Below are 18,503 nucleotides of genomic sequence, written 5' to 3'. Positions count from 1 at the left end.
CTTTAAATGAAATTGCTTATCAAAAGGAAACGTGCCCTTTGCAAGAAGGCACCTGTAACAAGCATCCTTGCATGGACTTTATTCCTTGGGCTGCACATCCACAGTATTCTAGAAAACCTCCAGTCCACAAAACTCCGAAGGCGAAAACCGCCTTGGAGATCAGGTCGCAGTCCGATCTCCGCTGTTTTTTCAGATTACCAAACTGCAAGTCAGAGAAGCGTGGGGACAGACCAAGGTCACCGCACTACTGACGACACAAGGCCTAGGACCTGCGTCTCCCCACTCTCGGCCAGGCCACTGCTTTTTCGCTTCAAGTATGATGTGGAGTGGACATTTCAAATTAAGAAAAGAAAGGAGGAAACCTTCGCCAAGGCCACCTTCAACCGTGGATGTTGCCCGCAATGTCCCTAAAGAGCCAGCATGCGTTGGTAGCCCTGGACTTCATTATCCTTTAATAAAGGAATTAGGAAAAACCAACCTCTCTTGGAGCCCCGACGGCAGAACGACCAGTACTTTTAAAATTAAGAATTAAAAAAAAAAAAACACTGTTAGCATCTGCTTTCAACCATTTACCCCAATATCGTTTATGCGCGGTACTGACTCTGCTCTCTCACTTCCTCACTTTCCAAACGACCCTCACCAGCGAGGGGAGGCTGGGCTGCACATGGAGGAAAGTGGAGGGAAGGCCAGCGGGGGTTCCAGCGACGGCGCGCCCCACCCCGCGGGATGGGCTGGGACCCAGGACCGGCCCACCCGAAGCTGGTGGCCGTGCGCACGCGCAAACCGCCCGCCCTCTGTTTCACTCTGCTTTATTTAGCCCTTCAGCGCTGCCAGCTTGCACACCCCCAACGCCCCAAGTTCGGATGACAGGGGGTGGGATGGGGAAATCCCAGGGCACTCTCAGAAAACGACGTTTTGTAAGATCCGGAGAGGGGGTGGGCGGGTGGGTGAGCAGGAGAAAGGCAAGGACGTTAGGGGCAAAAAGCCTCACACCGCCCCCCGTCGGGCCCTGCAACAGTCTGGGCTCGGAGCCGGCGCCCCAACTCTGGGCGGAGGAAGGATAAACCTGGCGGGCAGCACGCGCGGGGCCCAGAGGGGTGGGGCGGGGCTGTGGGCGGGGCCTACTGCGGCTCCCCGAGGCCCCGCCCCTCGGACCAACCTCTCGCCTTGCCATTGGAGGCCGTCGGGGGCGGCTCCAAGAGACACCCGCCTCTCGCCACCTGCCCCCGCCCCGCCCCCTGGCCGCCCAAGTTTTCGGCTCCTCCAGGAGCCTCAGAGCGCAGGGAAAGGAAACACCCGGGGATGCCACACCGCCCCTGGACGCTGGAAAGGCTACCCCCACTGCCGCCCAGCCCGTCCGCCTGGTGACGTCAACAGGGTGGGGCCACGAGGCCCCGCCCCTAGGCCCCGGGCCCTGGCCCTCGGGCCCCCAGCTCTGGGTGTGCCGCTCCTACGGGATGTGGGGAAGGGGCCACACTGCGCAGACGTTCCGCGTCACAAAGCGCCGCAGTCAGAGCCCCCGCGCCCCCCTTCATCCCCTCAGCCTCCACAGCACGTCCCACCGCCCTTGTTTTGCCCCCTTCTCGCCCTTTCTCTGTCTCTGCATCTCCAAAGAGATGGGCGCGCAGGTGGCACAGTGCCTGGAGAAGCAGATTCGATTCGATATCGCCTTCATCCGTCTGCATATCTACCGCTTACTTAATATCTTGTTTTCTCCTGTAATTTTGGGAGATTTAGCGGGTCCTTTTCATCTTTCATTTCTTTTTTCTCTTCACGGGCTCAAAGTCGGCCGGCTCCTTCCTTAGCATTTGATTAAAGAAGCTAGGATTTAGGCTTCTTTTGGTGCAGAGAAAGGGAAGGAAACCAAAGCCTAACCGCGTTTAGAAAGAAAATAGCTCTGTTCCTCTCTCATCCTTAACTCACGCTGTCGCGGTAGCACCTCGCGCGGGCACAGGCGCAGCTGCAGAAGCACTTGGTTGCAGAGAAGGCTGCGTCTACACAGGGTTTGCGCCCGAGAATCAAAAGACAGTGCAGGTGTGTGTGGACGCGGGTGTGCGTGTGCGTACGTGATGTACGTGTGTGCGTGTGTGTACGTGTGTGTGCGGCCCAACAATAACCTTAAGAGGCGCATCAGGATCAGAAGGAACCCCTCACACTAGCGATCGCCTCGTAAATTTCCGAAAGCTCTGCGAGTCAGTAAATCCTAGTGTCCGAATCCCTAGTGTTGCAGAGGCTCCTTCCTCCCTGCTCTCCCCGCTCCCCAATACAAGTGTCGCCGTGCCTCTTGAAGCGGCCCCTCGCCCGCGGGGGCGTCACCGAGGACGCGAGGTGTATATTTCAGGACCCCCGCGTGTGCAGATTAAAATAAACCCCGCGGGCCTGGGCGTGTGAGCGCGCTCCCGTGCCGTGTGCGCGGGAGGGTCTGGGGCGCTCCGCTCGGCTCGAGGGCGTGCGCGCGTGTGTGTGCTCACGCGCTTCAGGCTGTGCCCCGAGTGCAGCTGCAGGGTTGGAGGAAGAGAGTAGGCCAGTGCAGCGGGGCAGGCGGCCCAGGGGGCTGTCGAATTACGGAGCCGGCTGAGCACTTCTTCCCTTCTCCCGCTCTCGCTCCTTTAAACCCCGCTGCAACGTAGGGAGGGAGCTGGATTCGCCGAGTTGCTGGTGGAGGAGGGGGGAGCAGGTTGAAACAATCGAGTGGGCGCGCCAGGACTCCCCGGCTCCGGGTGGGGAGGGGAGAGGGAGCCCCGGTCCTGCGCAGAGAGGGGGCGGGGTTGGGGGCCCGGGAACAGCGAGAAGGCGGGGGGACGGCTGCGGGGCTGGGGAAGTGGTCACCTCCGAGAGGCGAGAATTCGTTCGGATCGCACATTAATTGGAGATAACTGATTAATTCGAGCTTCTGATGACTATAAATGGCGATTCTCTACCAAGGTGTCTTTATTTTTTTTGAAAAAAATCATTCCGTGTCATCCCCCACGTCAGGCCTGCTCGTGGGCGTGAGGCTGTACTTCCTCCGCCCCTCCTAATGGAGTGAACCATTCCCAGCACTTCCCCCTCTCCCTCAGCCTCTCTCTCTCTCTCTCTCTCTCTCTCTCTCTCTCTCTCCTTCTCTCTCTCTCTCTCTCTCTCTCTCTCTCTCTCTCGCTCTCGCTCTCTCTCTCTCTCTCTTCCTCGCTCCCTCTCTTTCTCTCCTCCCTCTGCCTTCCCCGTGCATAAAGTCTCCGTCGCTCCTGGAACTTGTTGGCAATGCCTATTTTTCAGCTTTCCCCCGCGTTCTCTAAACTAACTATTTAAAGGTCTGCGGTCGCCAATGGTTTGACTAAACGTAGGATGGGACTTAAGTTGAACGGCAGATATATTTCACTGATCCTCGCGGTGCAAATAGGTAAGTGGCCGGCGGACCGGGCTCGAGGAGGTACGGCGGACGGCCGGGGCCGAGGTGCCCAAAGGAACCGACTGGCCCGCGGCCGCCCGGGGGTGCGGAGAAGTCGGCAAACCTCCAGGGGTGGGAGCATGGGCTCCAAGGGACTCGCGCGTCCCGGGTTGGTTTTTCTAAAAAAAAGGGCGGGGGAGACTCCAAACCTTCGCCAGGAAATGTGTGCGGCCGGCGTTTTCTGGAGGGGTTTCCCCCCCTTTTTCCAAAGCGCACGTCCGTTTTTGCTCCCCTCTCTTGGGTTTACCAGGTTTGGTGCTCTCTGGGGAAATGCACTGGTCCCTGCGATACTGCAAGGTATTATTTTTAAGGGTCAAAAGGTGAATGCAGGAACAAGATGGCTAGGCAGCTACAACTGGAAAGTTTATGTGCAGAAAGCAAAGATATTCTGGGGTTCAGACTGCAGCATTTAGAACTTTGTCATCCTCCCGCCCCCCCCCCACCAGCCCCAGTATCCTAGCTGCAGCATTCACACCGGGCAACGCAGACCGGGCTGGGGGGCAAGTTGAGAAGGATAGGGAACCCCAGAGTACGTCTTTTAATATGCTTATCATTGAGGAGCTTGAGTTCAGCTAAATATATGTGGATATAATTTTCTATGCTCATTTGCCTGTTCCTTTCCACATAGGCATCAGTATTTTCTATATAAGAAGGGGTTAAGAAGTGCTTGCAATATGCCGTGTTGGGTGCCTGTTATTTTTGTTTGTTTGGGACTGATTATGGGTGGGTTTATATAGTCCCCATTTTATGTTCTGGAATCTTGAGTCCTAGCTACCCTGTCGTTGTTTAAAAGTTCACATTTTTTCATCCAAAATGAAGAAGGCATTATGGAAGGGAGCACTAGAAAACCCCCTTCCCTGATGCGGGTCAGAGCATTAATGAATGTGGCCTAAAAGTGAAAGTGAAGCAGATTATTAATAGAATGGACAAGAGAAAAAATAGAAACTCTTCAAACGGGTTTTCTGGAGACGAGGGAATTGTTGGTGCCTGTCACTTCAGGCTGTAGCATTCTTTGCAGACAAATCCTTGCAGTATTGCGGGGGGTGGAGGGGCTTTAGGGAATCGGTTTGGGGCAAGAGATGAAATGCATAACATGTTTGTTCACGAGAAATGTGGAGGAAACAGGCTTTGGCGTTATCTGCATATTAAAATGGATTCTTTGCAGTGGGTTTTTTATGCATTTGACATGATTTTGAGTATCTGGGGTTTTTTTGCATGAACATTGTAGGGGCTTTAGAATGTGTGGATGCAGGATGTTGACGTTGCCTTTAATTCTAAGAAACGATTTGCTGTTTTGAATCTTTGACATTAGTGCAAAGAGCTGCAATGAATAAAGAACATTTCTGATTGCAGCAAATCCCTTAAATCTTGGAAATAACTGGATGTGGCTTTTGCAGTTAGCCTGCAGATTTTTAGAGAGCAGGCGACAGCAGTTGTTTTTGATATAGGGGTTGTAATATGCTTTCCCGGTAGGAAATAACCTTACTATGGATGGGGTAAAAAAGACAGCGATTGTGTATGCGAAATACGCTTGGAACACAGTAACCTCGGCCCGAAAATGACCATTTGTTGGCTGTGGAATTGCAATGGAGCATACTTGTTCCCGAATGTCTGCCCTTTCCCGCACCACAGCCTCGATCTTTATTAATTCCCGGCTGGGAACTGTCCCAAATCACTGACATTTGGCAAGAAAAGCGGGGGGTGGGGCAGGGACGGGAAGGTGGAGGGGTGGTGACGGCCAATGAAGGCTAGGCGGGAGGAAGTTTGGAATGAATGAGAGGTCGAACGAATGAATGAACGGAAGGAAAAGGCACAAGACGCGGACACCGCAGAGAACGGGGAAGTAGCCTGGGTCGCCCGCCCGAGCCTCGCTGAACCAGGGTTCTAGAAGGAAGGACAGGGTCGCGCCGGCTGCCCCCTGCCCGGAGGCGTGAGCCTGCGAAACACTTCCCGCGCGCAAGCCCCCGGCCTCCCCAGCCAGCCAGAGACCGCGGAGTCACAGTTGCAAAAAAAAAAAAAAAAAAAAAAAAAACAGAAATTTTCACGACTTCTTATTTTACACGCGCGCGCACACACACACACATGCGCGCTGTGACATGTCTTCTCCTCCAGCAGCCCCCGGAAAGACAACGCGACAGGAGCGCTTCCCGCGCCCCCCACCCCGGCGAACCCCAATTCTCCTTTAACATAGTGTCAATGCATCTTAGGGGCAACTTTTTCACCACCGAGTCTTGGGGGTGGAGGTCAGGGGTAAGGAGAGACTGGGTGCCGGGGCGGCAGGGCGGATGGACTGTATTTTATTTCGTTTCCTCGCTGCAAAGCAGCATCTGTGGTACGGATTATAGAGGGCGACGCGCAGGGTTGCTTTCATCGGGACCGGACCGCGTTCTGTTGGAACAAAGATTCGTTTATTCAGTGTTCTAGCTGACACTTGAAGTCGCAAGGGCTCTTACTGTTTCGTAGGGGGACCGGGAGATTGATAAAGGTTTATGTATCTGCCCGAGCCGAGGTCGAGTCCCTTCCCCAGAGCTTCCCGTTCCGGATTAGAAAGCGCAAGTCCCGCCCAGCTCTTCCTGCAGCAATTTGCAAACGGTGCGCTCTCGGAGGCCTCTGCAGCTTCGGTCACCTTCCCCCTCGCCTGCTTCTGGCCTGGGCACCGGCGGCTTAGGGTGGTGAGGTCCTCCCCGGAGACACCCACACGCGAGCCGCGGCGCCCTGAACACTGCCGGGAAGGGCCCGGCGCTCAGGGTCCGGGCACTGGAGGCCGATTTCGATTCCGAGAAGATTCGCCCCTTCTCTCCCCTCCCCTCGCCCCAGCAGCGCAGATCTGCGCTTCTTGCGCGCCCTCCTGGGGTCCCGGGTGCTTTTGGCCGCTCGCCTCGGAATCTTTAGCCCGGCTCGTGGGCCTTGGGAAGGAGAGAAATGGCCACGGCAGCGCGCCGGCCGCCTGGAGCCGCGGGGTCTGGCCGACCTGAGACCAGGAGCGAGGACCTCGGTGCGGCCTGGGTTTCTTCCTCCTCCCCCCCCACCCCGCTTCTCCTTCACCTCCTCCCACCGCCCCGACTGCGATCCCGGTCCTCTATGGAGGGAGCCCGGAGCTGGAGGCCGAGAGCCCCTGGCGGCAGCCACCTGGGCCCTGAGACGCACTGCTGGGGCCTGGCGAGGAAGGGTCTCAGCCCCCCGCTGGCGGGAGTGGTGACCGGCCTTTCCAGGGGGAGCCGAGCCGCGGATAGAGGCGGAGGGAAGTAAGGGGCCGGCCTCACGGGTTTGGCCTCCGCGGAGGTGACCCGGGGTCATTAGCTCACACACATCCTGACCCTGCCGGGCCGCGACTGCCCCAGACCACTCGTCGCCCCTCGCCCAGTCTCTCGGGGTCGGGGGGCGAGGACCTCACTAGGAACGCACACTGCATGGTAGACAGTCGGTCTTAGAGTGAAACAATCCATGTCGGTGGCTGCTGGTAGCTTCCAGCGACTTTATTCATTTGTTCAGTCAGCAGTGTTTGCTGAGCGCCCGCCGAGCCCGAGGCTTCTTCGCCCGACGTGGCGCTCGGTTCGGCTGCGCGGCCCCCGGCTCTGCCGCCTCCCAGCCCCTTCCTCGCCCCCGCGCTGTGCTTTCGGACCCCCTCCGTCGCCTCAGAAAGGGAAGATCTCACTTGGAGAGCCTTGACGGGCTCGCTGGGGAAGCGCTGGGAAACGAAGGAGGGCGTGAGGAGAAAGAGAGAAATAAAAGAGGCGGGGGAGGTGAGAAGAGGGGGCGATGGAAACAGAAAAAGAGACGGAGCCACATGCGGGAGGGACTCGCACCATAGGAATGGCCTCGCCTCCCCCTGTCCACCCGCTCACGCACCGGCCATCCGCAGGAGACGCGCAGTTGGGTGCGGGTCGCTCGTTCTCGGGCCAAACCGTTCATTCACCTTTGGACCTGGCGCTCCCCGAGCCCGGGCGCTAGTGGACACCGCTGGACGGGGTGAGGCGCGCCGGGCCCAGGCGGGCGGGCCGTCGGGCTGCGGGGCGGGGTCGCGGTGCTGCTGACCGGTGTCCCCTCCTCCCCGCAGCGTACCTGGTGCAGGCCGTGAGAGCAGCGGGCAAATGCGATGCGGTCTTTAAGGGCTTTTCGGACTGTTTGCTCAAGTTGGGCGACAGCATGGCCAACTACCCGCAGGGCCTGGATGACAAGACCAACATCAAGACCGTGTGCACGTAAGTGTCCTCTCTGGCCCTCGAGGTTTCCGTTCGTGGGGGGGACGCTGCGGAGGTGGGAGGGCGCCCCGCCTCCCGCCGGCGGTCTGTATTTGGCACCAGTGCGAATCCGCGCCTTCTCACCTTCTGGCTCCCACCCTCAGGCCTTTGCCGGGGCCTGCCCCGCCCAAGGGGACCCTGTGGCCTGGGATGGGCAGAGGATGATCCTTTCCGCCGGGCCCAGTCCCACCCTCCGCAGCCTGACCCGCGCGCAATCCACGCGCTGGAACCGGGGACGAGGGTTTGGAGAGCAGCTGGCAGTTCCTCGCTGCGCTTTGAGGCCGTCTTCGTCTCCCTTTCCTGCTGCGCGAATGAGCACTTCCCGAAGAACGGTTGGTTTGGCCTGAGAGGCGTTTTTGGTAGTTCTACTAGGTTCGCTTAAAAGGAAAGGCACTCCCCAATTTTGTCCACTTCCTCTAATAAAACTCCCCTCCGGTGCCCGCCAAGAAAATTCGCGAGCAGCAAGGGAGTGCGGATCCCTCTTCCTCTTTCTAGGAGAGAGACGGAAAGAATATTTTGTTTTGTGCCAATGACTTTGCCCAAGAGGAGCATGTCCCAGATGTCCAGTGATCACCTCTGCGGAGTTGGTAGCCAATTCGGAGCTTTAGAGTAGTTACCCTTCTTGCTTCCCCCCTCCCTCCTGCATCTGCAAGGTGTCCCCAGGCCAGGCCAGGAGGGAGTTCATGGACAGGCCCAGTGGCGTTTTTCCAGAGCTTGGCTGGAAAGCACAGCTCCCACTGGCAAATGAGGGTAGCAGAGCCCTACTGTGGTGGACCAGCCGCATTTTAGCTGCTGCAGACCTTAGAAATACTCCCATCTTCTGCAATACACACGCACACACACTTTTACTTTATTTTTCAAAAATAGTTGTGACCCTCCCCACCCCCATAATGGCCCTTCCAATAAAGCCAAGGCAAAAGGTGTTCCTTGTTTCCCATAGGTTCGAGTGACCATTTTCTGCACCATCCTTAATTTTGCTACACACAGTCTTAAATACCCTGGTGGCCACCAGAAGTCACAGCGGCTAAGTGGCTGCTACTTTCCTATCAGGAAAGGGACAAAAGGCTGGGTCTGGGAGGCACACCCACCTACTTTAATCCTAAGTGTCTGATGATAGGTAAGAAATGTACCTATAACAATGGACAAGAGGTTAAATACGGATCCGCTCTCAAATCCTCCATCATTTGCCAGAACTTGGTTATTCCAAGCTATTTTAATTTTTTAGCAGGACTTTCGTCCTGGAAAATGGAAATGAGGTGGGCCCCTCTCAGAGGTGGCAGCCACAGCTGGGTCAAGGCTCCCACACTGTTGGTGGCACTGAAGCTCACCTCTTCTCAGCGCCACCTGGATTCTGTCGTCTTCCACCATGTCTCTCTTCCAGGAAGGCCCTGTCCCCATCTGGGCATGCATAAGGAAAGGAGAGATTTAGACATCCTTTGGGAGGCGTCATTATGCAGAGAGCTGTCCTGCCGTCTCTCGGTTTCTCTAAATCTCAGTATTTATTACAAATTGAGGAACCTGGAAGCCCTGCACCCCAGGCCCCCCGGTCCTCATAAATCAGAGACTCATGGAGGTCATTAGAAAACAGCCAGAGCTCAAGGCAGTCCAACAAGCATTTATAACTTGACTGTCAGCCAGAAGATGGGGTGGGGGTGGAAACCAGGATACATCGTGCTTACAGGCCAGGCTAGTGAGTAGAAAGGAGAGAGGGGAGAAAATAACAACCAAATTTCGTGGAGGGGCCTCCCTGGTGACCTGGCGCTAAGGGCCCGGGCGAAGTGGGAGCCGGCCCGAGGCTCACTGATCGCCCCAGCCCCGAAAGGAGACAGCGCCCCAGGAATCGATCACGGGTTGGAATGATACTTAGTCTCGAGATCTATTTTGGGTTTTCAGAAGAAAGGGGGACAATAAAAAAAAAAAAAAAGGACAAGTTGGAGGAAGGTTGTGGGGCGGGGCTCGGAGTCGAGTCCAGGAGGAGCGAGGGGCTGAGCTCGGCGCGGGGCTCTGGGAAGAGGCGAGAGGGGAGGGCTGGGAGTAGGGTCCCTCGAAGGCTGGCAGCGGCGGGCACCGCGCCGGCCCAGGAGTCCGGGCCTGGGGGTGCTGGCAATACACCCCGAAGGCTGCGGAGGTCCAGGGCCACGAAGAAGCCTCGGGAGAGGGGGAAGGGCAGGGCCGGAGCTCTGGGGTTTGAGGAAGCTGGAGGAGGCCAGGAAGCCAGCCCCGGGGGCCCGGGCGCTGACACTCACCGAGCCCGTGGAGAGGAGAGGCAGGCCGCAGTCTCCGGACCGAATCAGAGCCGGGGCGGGGGCGGCGTGGAGAGCAAGGCGAGGGACCACGGAGGACCGAAGCAAGTGAGGAGGAGGAGGAGGAGGAAGTGAGGAACGGAACAGAGGAAAACCGATGGGAGGGAAAAGGAGGAAGACAAAGAAGGGGAGAGGGAAGAAGGGGAAAGGGGAGAGCGGGAGACAAAAGGAGGAGCGGAGGAGAATGAAGGCCACGGGGAGAGTGCGCGGCGGCGTGGAGAGGGAGGGAGGGAGACAGAAGGGGCGGGCGGAGGAGAAAGCGGGAAGCCCGGAGGGGAGGGCCGTGCTCCGAGCAAGCAACCCGCTTGCAAGCCAAGAGGCATTAATGGGCCGCAGCTTGCGAGGCTTAGCACTGTTTTCCTAGCTTTGCCCGCGGAGGCCCAGCAATCTGTTTGCGCAGGCCGAGGTGCCAGCGCGGCGCAGCGGGCGCGGCCCGGCTGCCGGGCCGCGGAACCAGAGAGGGAAGGGGCGGCCTCCACCTCGGTCAGCGGCATCCAGGCTGCGCGGAGGTCCCGGGAGCGCCCACCGGGCCCCGCCCGGCGCCGGGCCGGCGGAGAGGGGGTCGGAGGGGGGCGCCGGCAGGTTTGCCCGGGGCGCAGGCCCGGGGTCCTTCCCGCGCCCAAAGTGAACCCGCTTCTGTTTTGTTCTGTTCCTCGCCAGATACTGGGAGGATTTCCACAGCTGCACGGTCACAGCCCTTACGGATTGCCAGGAAGGGGCGAAAGATATGTGGGATAAACTGAGAAAAGAATCCAAAAATCTCAACATCCAAGGCAGCTTATTCGAACTCTGCGGCAGCGGCAACGGGGCGGCGGGGTCCCTGCTTCCGGCGCTCTCCGTGCTCCTGGCGTCTCTCTTGGCAGCTTTAGCGACCTGGCTCTCCTTCTGAGCGCGGGGCCGGCTTCCCCCGCGCGCCCACACACACTCACGCCATGCTCCCGGAAATCGAGAGGAAGATCCATTCGTTCTTTGGGGACGTTGTGATTCTCTGTGATGCTGAAAACACTCATATAGGATTGTGGGAAATCCTGATTCTCTTTTTGATTTCGTTTGATTTTTTGTGTTTTATTTGCCAAATGTTACCGATCAGTGAGCAAGCAAGCACAGCCAAAATCGGACCTCAGCTTCAGTCCGTCTTCCCACAGAAATACGAAAACGGCAAACCCACCCCATTTTTTTAATTTTTATTTTTTGGCACAAGAATCTCAGGAACGGCCCTGGGCCACCTACTATATTAATCATGTTAATACATGACAAATTATGGGCTCCTCCTAATAGGAAAGAGAGGAGAGGAGAAGGCCAGGGGAATGAGTTGAAGAGAGAAGCATCTCGTGAATAATTCACGCTCATGTCTTTCTTACACAGTATCTTGTTTTGATCATTTCCACTGCACATTTCTCCTCGAGAAGAGTGAAAGGACGGATTGTTGGCCTTGTGTTTTAAGGCTAGGAGGGAGAGAGGAGAGGGGTTGAGGAAACCTCGGGTTAGAGATACAGGCTGCCAGAAAAAAAACGCTGCTGAAATCACTGAGAGGTTAAGCTTTACCTGCTCGTGTTGATGCATCTTTCCAAGTCCACTGCCTTGATTTTCCCTCTTGTTTTAGCTGTTACACATACAGTAATACCTGAATATCCAATGGTATAGATCACAAGGGGGGGGATGTTAAATGTCAATCTAAAATATAGTTAAAAAAAGATTTTGACATAAAAGAGCCTTGATTTTAAAAAAAGAGAGAGATGTAATTTAAAAAGTTTATTATAAATTAAATTCAGCAAAAAAATTTGCTACAAAGTATAGAGAAGTATAAAATAAAAGTTATTGTTTGAAATGGGGGTGTCGTCTGTTTCCTGCCCCAAGCCTGCTTTCTTGGCCGAGTTCTCGGGGTTACCTGAAGGGACACAGGATGCCAGATGATAAGTTCACCTGTTCACAAGCCACCTGCTAAGCTACCATCTTCAAGCAGACCCTCCTCCACCAGGACACCTTGCCACGTCCCTGAAATTGTGTTTACTTAAGAGAAAGGGGAGGTTATATTTTAAATAAGTAAACGGCAAGGATCCTTTCTAGGTGAGGTCTGGGGGCACTGGGCTTGCGCGCAGCTGACAATGCACACGCACACCCACGCGGGTCGGAGCCTCAACGACCGGCCCCGCAGACCGCGTCCTCCCGGCGACACGCCGCTTCCTCTGCGGTGACCAGGGGCTCCTTGCGGAGGAACCACCATTAAGGGCTCTCTCAGAGGGGCCAGGCGCTGTGGTCCCTGGCAGGGATCAGGTGAATCCTTTCATAATTAGTAAGACAGCTCAGCTGAAATGGCGAGGAGATGGGGCCTATCGATCTGGCAGTCGAGCTGCTTCCACCCCCCCTATTTATAGGCCCGCGTGGCCTTACAGAGAAGTAAACATCCACGAATAAATGCAAGCAGAGGAGCGCGGGGTCCGGGGCTGCTGGATGCGAGCAGGCTGCGGGGAGGCAGACCCGAATGTGGGTCTTTGTGCTCAAAGACAGCGAAATCGGATTTCTTGGACAAGGTGAGGGTGGGAGGGGGCTGGGGGTGGAGATGGGGGCGGGGAGGGAGGCTGAGAAGGCTGCAGCGGGTTCCCGCGACGCGCTCCTGGAGGGTGCACGGGGCCCTGAAATGCAATGTGTAAACAATCACTAGAGTAACAGTTCATAAATCAAACCCAGTAGGTTGCAGCCCAATCTGCATTCCCGCCACGGATTGAATTCCAGCAACACATGCGTCCCTGCGCCCCGAGCGCTGGAAGCCGCCCGGTTTCTTAATGGCAGCATCTATTAGCGCGGCGGGTTCACGCACGCCACCTCGCCTCCACTCCTGGGACTATTTCCCTCGCTGCCCCCAAGCCGCCCCCTCCTCCGCCGACCCCGCAGTCTCAGGCCAGACCAAAGGAAACCCTCGCTGCCTGCGCTGCGTGGCCACCCACCCCGGAACGCTGGCTGTTTGGGTACATAGAGTTTGGTTTTGATCGTTTCATCTCAATGTAATTTTCGGCCTAAGTGTAAGTGGGACGATTCTAGCCTGAGTTCAACCCCTGGAATTCAAATTAAAATGTCTGAGCCTGTTATAAACACGAATCTATTTAATGATGGGGGGGGGAGGAGGAGAAAGAGGGTCTACTCCGGCTAGTCTTGCTTCGATAGCCTCCCCGCGCTATTCGTGTGTCTACCTCCGCAAACTGGGGGCGAACCAGCGCGCACCCCTGGGCCCATTGCTCGCCAAAGGAAAACGCACGCGGCGTTCACCCATGCTTTGGGGTGGTGGTGGGGGGAGACCCCCGCGACACGAGGAGGACAGCCCTCCCCTCACAGCGCAGGCTTCCCTCCTAGAAAACGACCTCCTCCGAGATCTGCAAGGAGGCGAGGCTGAGGGAGAGGCAGAGGGGCGGGGATTGGGACCGCGGGCTCGGTCGCTCTCATCTCCAGGAACCTGGTCCTCCTGCTGCGGCTCCAGCTGCCTCCCAGGTGGGGCCTCCCTCCAGGGCGGCCTGTCCCAGGTCGTCCGGGGGAGCCTCCAGAGAGCCGGGTGCCGTGTCGGGGCTCCCTCGCCCTCTGGTAGGCCGGGGAACACCCTCCAGCGCTCTTGGAGAGGGAGCCCAGGGAGGGAGGGCCTTGAGCCCCGGAAACGCTGCCGCACCTGGCTCGGTAGAGGACTTTTCTTCTGGTTGTGGTGATTGTTTAGATTATTCTCGCGCCGCCTTCGACTATAATTTGTTGTTTGATCATGATGACATCTCCATATGTTAGCTGGTGTTATCGTTTTTAAGCAGCAGCGCGGTAAGCCCTGCGCCCAGCTCGGGGGAGGTAGTAACCAACCAACGTGAGCACAAGTCACGTCCCATCGCTGAGATGGGGTTTGGGGGTGCGGGCGGTGAGGAGTGGGTATCAGGCACCGAGCGGATCGTCCTCCCGACCTCCGCCCGGCGGTTCCAGCTCTGCGCATCGCTTTGCACGTGGCCCACTCGCGCTAGGCTGCCAGCCCTTGAGGACCTGGGGTCGGGGAAGGGCCCTCCCACTCCATCCCTTGCCCAGTAGATTCAAGGCACAGAAGTCCACTGGAGTGTAATGTCTGGTTATCCTCAGGAAAATGTCAGAGAGGCCAAGTCCAGAGTCCCCGGCTCGGCCCCCCAACTTCAGGGCCCTTGGGAGGTGGACGTATGGGGGGGGGGAGGAGACACGCAAAGGAAGAAGAAGGACGGGGGCGTGGAAAATGGAGGAGAAAGATGGGGAGAACCGGTCCGGAAGCAGGGCGAGCGGAGGGGAGAGAGGAAAGCAGGCATCTTAGACTGGAGACGACAGCGCTGTGGACAGAGGGGGAGGAGAGAGATGAATCTGGGACCTGTTTTCATTCAGGATCCTCAGGGAAGCGAATCAGCCCAAGGACCACCACGTCGATTCTCTTTCTGGGCATCTGGAGATCCTTTCACTCCTGCTGAAGCCTGGAGGGCGAGGGCCCCACGGGTGGCAGCGCCATGGGGCTGGCCAGGCCGAGCCCAAGCGTGGGAACTCGAATGGACGACACGGAAAGCAGCCTTTCCCCTTCTCCACTTCCCGAAATTCCCTCAGTGCTGGCAGAACTGCTTCCGGAAAGGTCTTCCTTCGACCCTTCTCTCCCTCTCCTCGCCCCACACAAGGGGCGGCGCCCTGGCAGTGCCAGGCTGGACGCGGGTGGTCCCAGGGAGAGGCCCACTCTCCGGAACAGTCTACCGCCCTGTCCCACGGGACCCGAGGGAAGGTTCGCTGCCTCTCCTTTCTTCCGAACACCCACCAAAGGAAATCAAAGCGTTGGTGCCCTTGCCCCTCGCCCCTGGAGTGAAAAGAAAGTGGGGGGCGGAGAGCCATGAGGACACGCGCTGAGCGGTTGGCTGCTCTGCACTCCGGAGCCTGGGCATCAGGGAACTTTCTAATGAAGTAGTTTGGGGGTTTCCCCCAAGGAGAAGAACGGCATCTCCCAAGGGCCTTTCCTTGACATTGAGGCGGGGGCGGCCTGGGGCCCAGACCCAAATACCGGCATAAAAAAACTGGGCCCACAGAGAACAGACTGGTGGTTGCCAAGGGGCAGGGGGTTGGGGGAGGGATGGAGTGGGAGGTCGGGGTTAGCAGGTGTCAGCTTTTATGTAGAGAATGGGTAACAATGGCTCTACAAGTCCTACTGTAGAGCACAGGGGGTTATGTTCAATATCCCATGATGAACCATAATGAAAAAGCATATTTAAAAAGGGATATATATATATATATATGTGTGTGTGTGTATAACTGAATCACTTTGCTGTACACCTGAAACTAACACGACATTGTAAATCAACTATACTCCAATAAAATACATTTAAAATAAATAAATAAATAAATAAAACGAACCAAGAAGAAAGAAGGAAAAAAACTGGGCCCAGCACTGCCCAGCCAAGCTCGGGCAGCCTCCCGGCTCCAGCCCCCGAAGGAAGCGGGGACAAGGAGTGTAACCTCCTGTCCAGATTCTCGCCCTGGAAGGACATGCGTTTAGAGTGAGGACCCAGGAGCCAGAAGACTGCTGTTACCATCCACATAACCACGGGTGGCTTCCTTAACCCCTCTGGACCTCAGTTTCTTCCTCTGTAAAATGGGGATGGTCATACCTACCTCATGGGGTTGTACTTTGGGTCAAATATGATAACACGGGTGAAGCACTACAGGCCTCTTACCTACTGTTGGCTATTATTATTCTTGTTTCCCCCTGCCTCCGAACAGGCTTAATCCCATGGGTCTCACTGAGTTCTTCAGAATAACCTGGAGGAGAGAACCTCTTTACAACCTTTAATACTGTGGAGCAGTTTTCCCTTATACTCCAGCAGCTTAATTTCCTCTTGCTACAGGCTACCCAGCACTCCGGCCCACTCCGGCCTTCTCAGGAAGCTCTAGATAATCTCCCTGAATTAAGTCAGCCTCTGGACAGGCTCTGTGATTGCAGACCCTACCCCACCTCCAGCTGGCGCCAGAGCCCAGGCCGGGCCCCTGGCTCTCCCTGCCTTCGGACTCCCAATCTGGGGTCCCTGGTTTTCTCACCGCTCAGGGGTTTGCTCCTGGAGTCTCCTCCACAGCTTCCCTCCCCACCCCTAGCCCATCCCCCAACGCCCGCCATTTAGAGTAAACTCCTCTCTCAAAATTTAACCCAAAAAAGTCATTCATTTATTGTAATCCGCCACGCAATACAATGATACATAGAGCGAAGAATATTAACCCAGCCTGCACTAATGGTAGTAGACACATGGGTCCTCACACACCTCTCCCCGTGCTCATGAAAACATATCCTGACATACACCCATACTGGGCCTTTTTTCAGTTTTACAAAATTAGGATATATATTTCTCTTCTACTAATCCTTCAAGATCAAGAGCTAAGCAAATAACTCCTTTTAAATAGTTACACAATATTTCTTAGACAGCCATACTACAATTTATTTAATTTTCCACCCATTGATGGACTTTTAGGCTTTTCAAGTTTTGTGTGTTTGTCCTACGAATATTGTCGTAATAAATATTCCTCTTCAAACAACATTGTGTACTAGTATTTTTATTTCTTCGAGAGACTAAATTCCCCCAAACTTGGATTGCTGGACAGGAGGGTATGCATGTGTGTTTATTTGTTATTTTTTAAATGTATATGTGCTTTTCATTTTTTTAAAAAAAACGTTGGATTACTTTCCCAAAGAGTGTGGATTGCCCATTTCCCCACATCCTGATCAACACTGTATGTTAACATTTTTTTGGTTTTGTCAACCCAGTAGGTAACTGGCAGCTTTCTGGAAGGTCATACTTCCCAGCTCTGCATTGGGTGCTCTGGGCCCCTCTCTGCCTTGATCACCACCAGAGGCCCCCCAAGACCACCACCCAACTGCTGGGGAAGGTCCAGCTAAGTTTTGGGTCCCCCTCCCTCAAGCAGTGGGCAGCGGCAAGGGCCAAGTCAGGCATAATCACTCCTGGAAACCCCCTGACTTTGTCTCTAATATAATCCACATGCCTCCGGGCTTGGCCAGGGACCACGGGCAGGTGCAGTGGGGACTCGGCCACTTCCACTAGGGCACGCCCCCTGAGGCTCCGTGGGCCAGTGCCAAGGCTGGATCCCCTGGCCTGTCTGCAGTGGAGAGTGAGGAAGGAAGAGGTCCACAAAGATGACAGCTGAACATCTCTTTTCCATCCAATGAGACCAGCTGGGAGCGAACCAGGAGGAAGGGGGATTCAGGGTACAGAGACCTGGATTATACTCCATCTCTTGTCTCTTCCCCACTTACTCTGCCCCGCTTCTTAAAAGATTTAGCTTACTTTTATTGAGCACTTACGACGTGCTAAGTATTAGGCTAAAGCTTTGCCAACATCATCCCATTTTTGCACCCATTTCTGTAGGCTACTGTATTAGTCTTATTTCACAGATAAGAAACAGGTTTAGAGAAAGGTTAGAAATTTGCCCCAAATCAGCAGGCAGAGCTGACATGTGAGCACGCATCTGTTTCAGGAAGCTGTTTTAAGACTTCACTTTGCTGGTTCTATTACTATTTTGAGCAAAAAGAGAGATAGAGAGCACGAGATAAAAAAAAACCAGAAATGACAAAGAAACATGAGTTCTGTGATAGGTAGAATAATGGCCTCGAAAAGATTCCTAACCCCTGCAAGCTGTGAATATGTTAGTTACACGGCAAAGGGGGGTTTAAGGCCGCAGATGGAGTTCGGTTGCTAATGGGCCGACCTCAGAATAGGGAGGTTATCCTGGGTTGCCCCTGAGGGCCCGATATTCTCACGAAGGTTCTTAAAAGTCAAGAGGGAAGCAGAAGAGGTCGGGGTCAGGGGATGTGAGAAGGACTCCACCCACTTTTGCTGACTTTGAGGATGGAGGAAAGTGCCCACAAGCCAAGGAAGTTGAGCAGCCTCTAGAAAGTGGAAAAGACGAGGAAATGGATTCTCCCCCAGAGTCTTCAGAAAGGCATGCAGGCCAGTGATGTTAGCCCAGCGAAACCCATGCCACACTTCTGACCTACAGAACTAACTGTAAGATAAGAAATTTGCATTGTTTAAGCCACCAAGTTTATGGTAGTTTGTTATAGTTGCAAACAGAAAAATCATACAAATCCTAATTTTTATATTACAGATAGTCAGGGAGCCTGGGTGTACAGGATGTATGTTTGCTGAGAACTGCTCAGGGCCCTTCTTTGAGTTTTGGGAGGTAGAGGTAGGGGTGATGGCAGCTTTATTTCAGCCTGGGGGGGGGTGGGCAGTAGTATATGTGAAGGAAGGAAGACATCAGGGAGTAAGTTTCAAAGGACAAGAAACAAAAAGTTGTGTTGACGTTTTACCGTGTGTTGGCATAGAAACTTTCTCATTATCTTCTCCTTTTTGTGTCCCTTTGAGCTGCAAGCACCTCCTGTTTGCTTCCTTTTCCTCTGGTAATTTAATGGACATGCAGATGAGTTACTTGATTCTGTACCAGTCGCTTGCAGGCCTGCTCAGATATGAAGAGTTCCTCTACAGTAATAGATGGTTTGATGGG

The 18,503-nt window shown here is 55.3% G+C and overlaps 1 protein-coding gene across 2 annotated transcripts; it reads left to right on the top strand.

The window, feature by feature from the left end:
• Positions 1-3,093: 3,093 nt before the first annotated feature.
• Positions 3,094-11,799, top strand: NRN1 (neuritin 1). 2 transcript variants are annotated; one of them, XM_060110884.1, is made up of 3 exons: positions 3,094-3,379; positions 7,485-7,629; positions 10,632-11,799. In XM_060110884.1, the coding sequence occupies exons 1-3, from the start codon at positions 3,325-3,327 to the stop codon at positions 10,858-10,860; spliced, it is 429 nt and encodes a 142-aa protein (XP_059966867.1). In that variant the 5' UTR covers positions 3,094-3,324; the 3' UTR covers positions 10,861-11,799. The 2 variants fall into 2 exon arrangements, with proteins under 2 accessions (XP_059966867.1, XP_059966866.1); XM_060110883.1 differs by lacking the exon at positions 3,094-3,379 and adding an exon at positions 6,106-6,422.
• Positions 11,800-18,503: the final 6,704 nt, after the last annotated feature.

This window comes from Mesoplodon densirostris, chromosome 10 (genome assembly GCF_025265405.1).
Source record: "Mesoplodon densirostris isolate mMesDen1 chromosome 10, mMesDen1 primary haplotype, whole genome shotgun sequence".
In the NCBI taxonomy this organism is placed as follows: domain Eukaryota; kingdom Metazoa; phylum Chordata; class Mammalia; order Artiodactyla; family Ziphiidae; genus Mesoplodon; species Mesoplodon densirostris.
The sequence above is the reverse complement of the archived record's forward strand: the minus strand, read 5'-3'. Positions and strand labels throughout refer to the sequence as shown.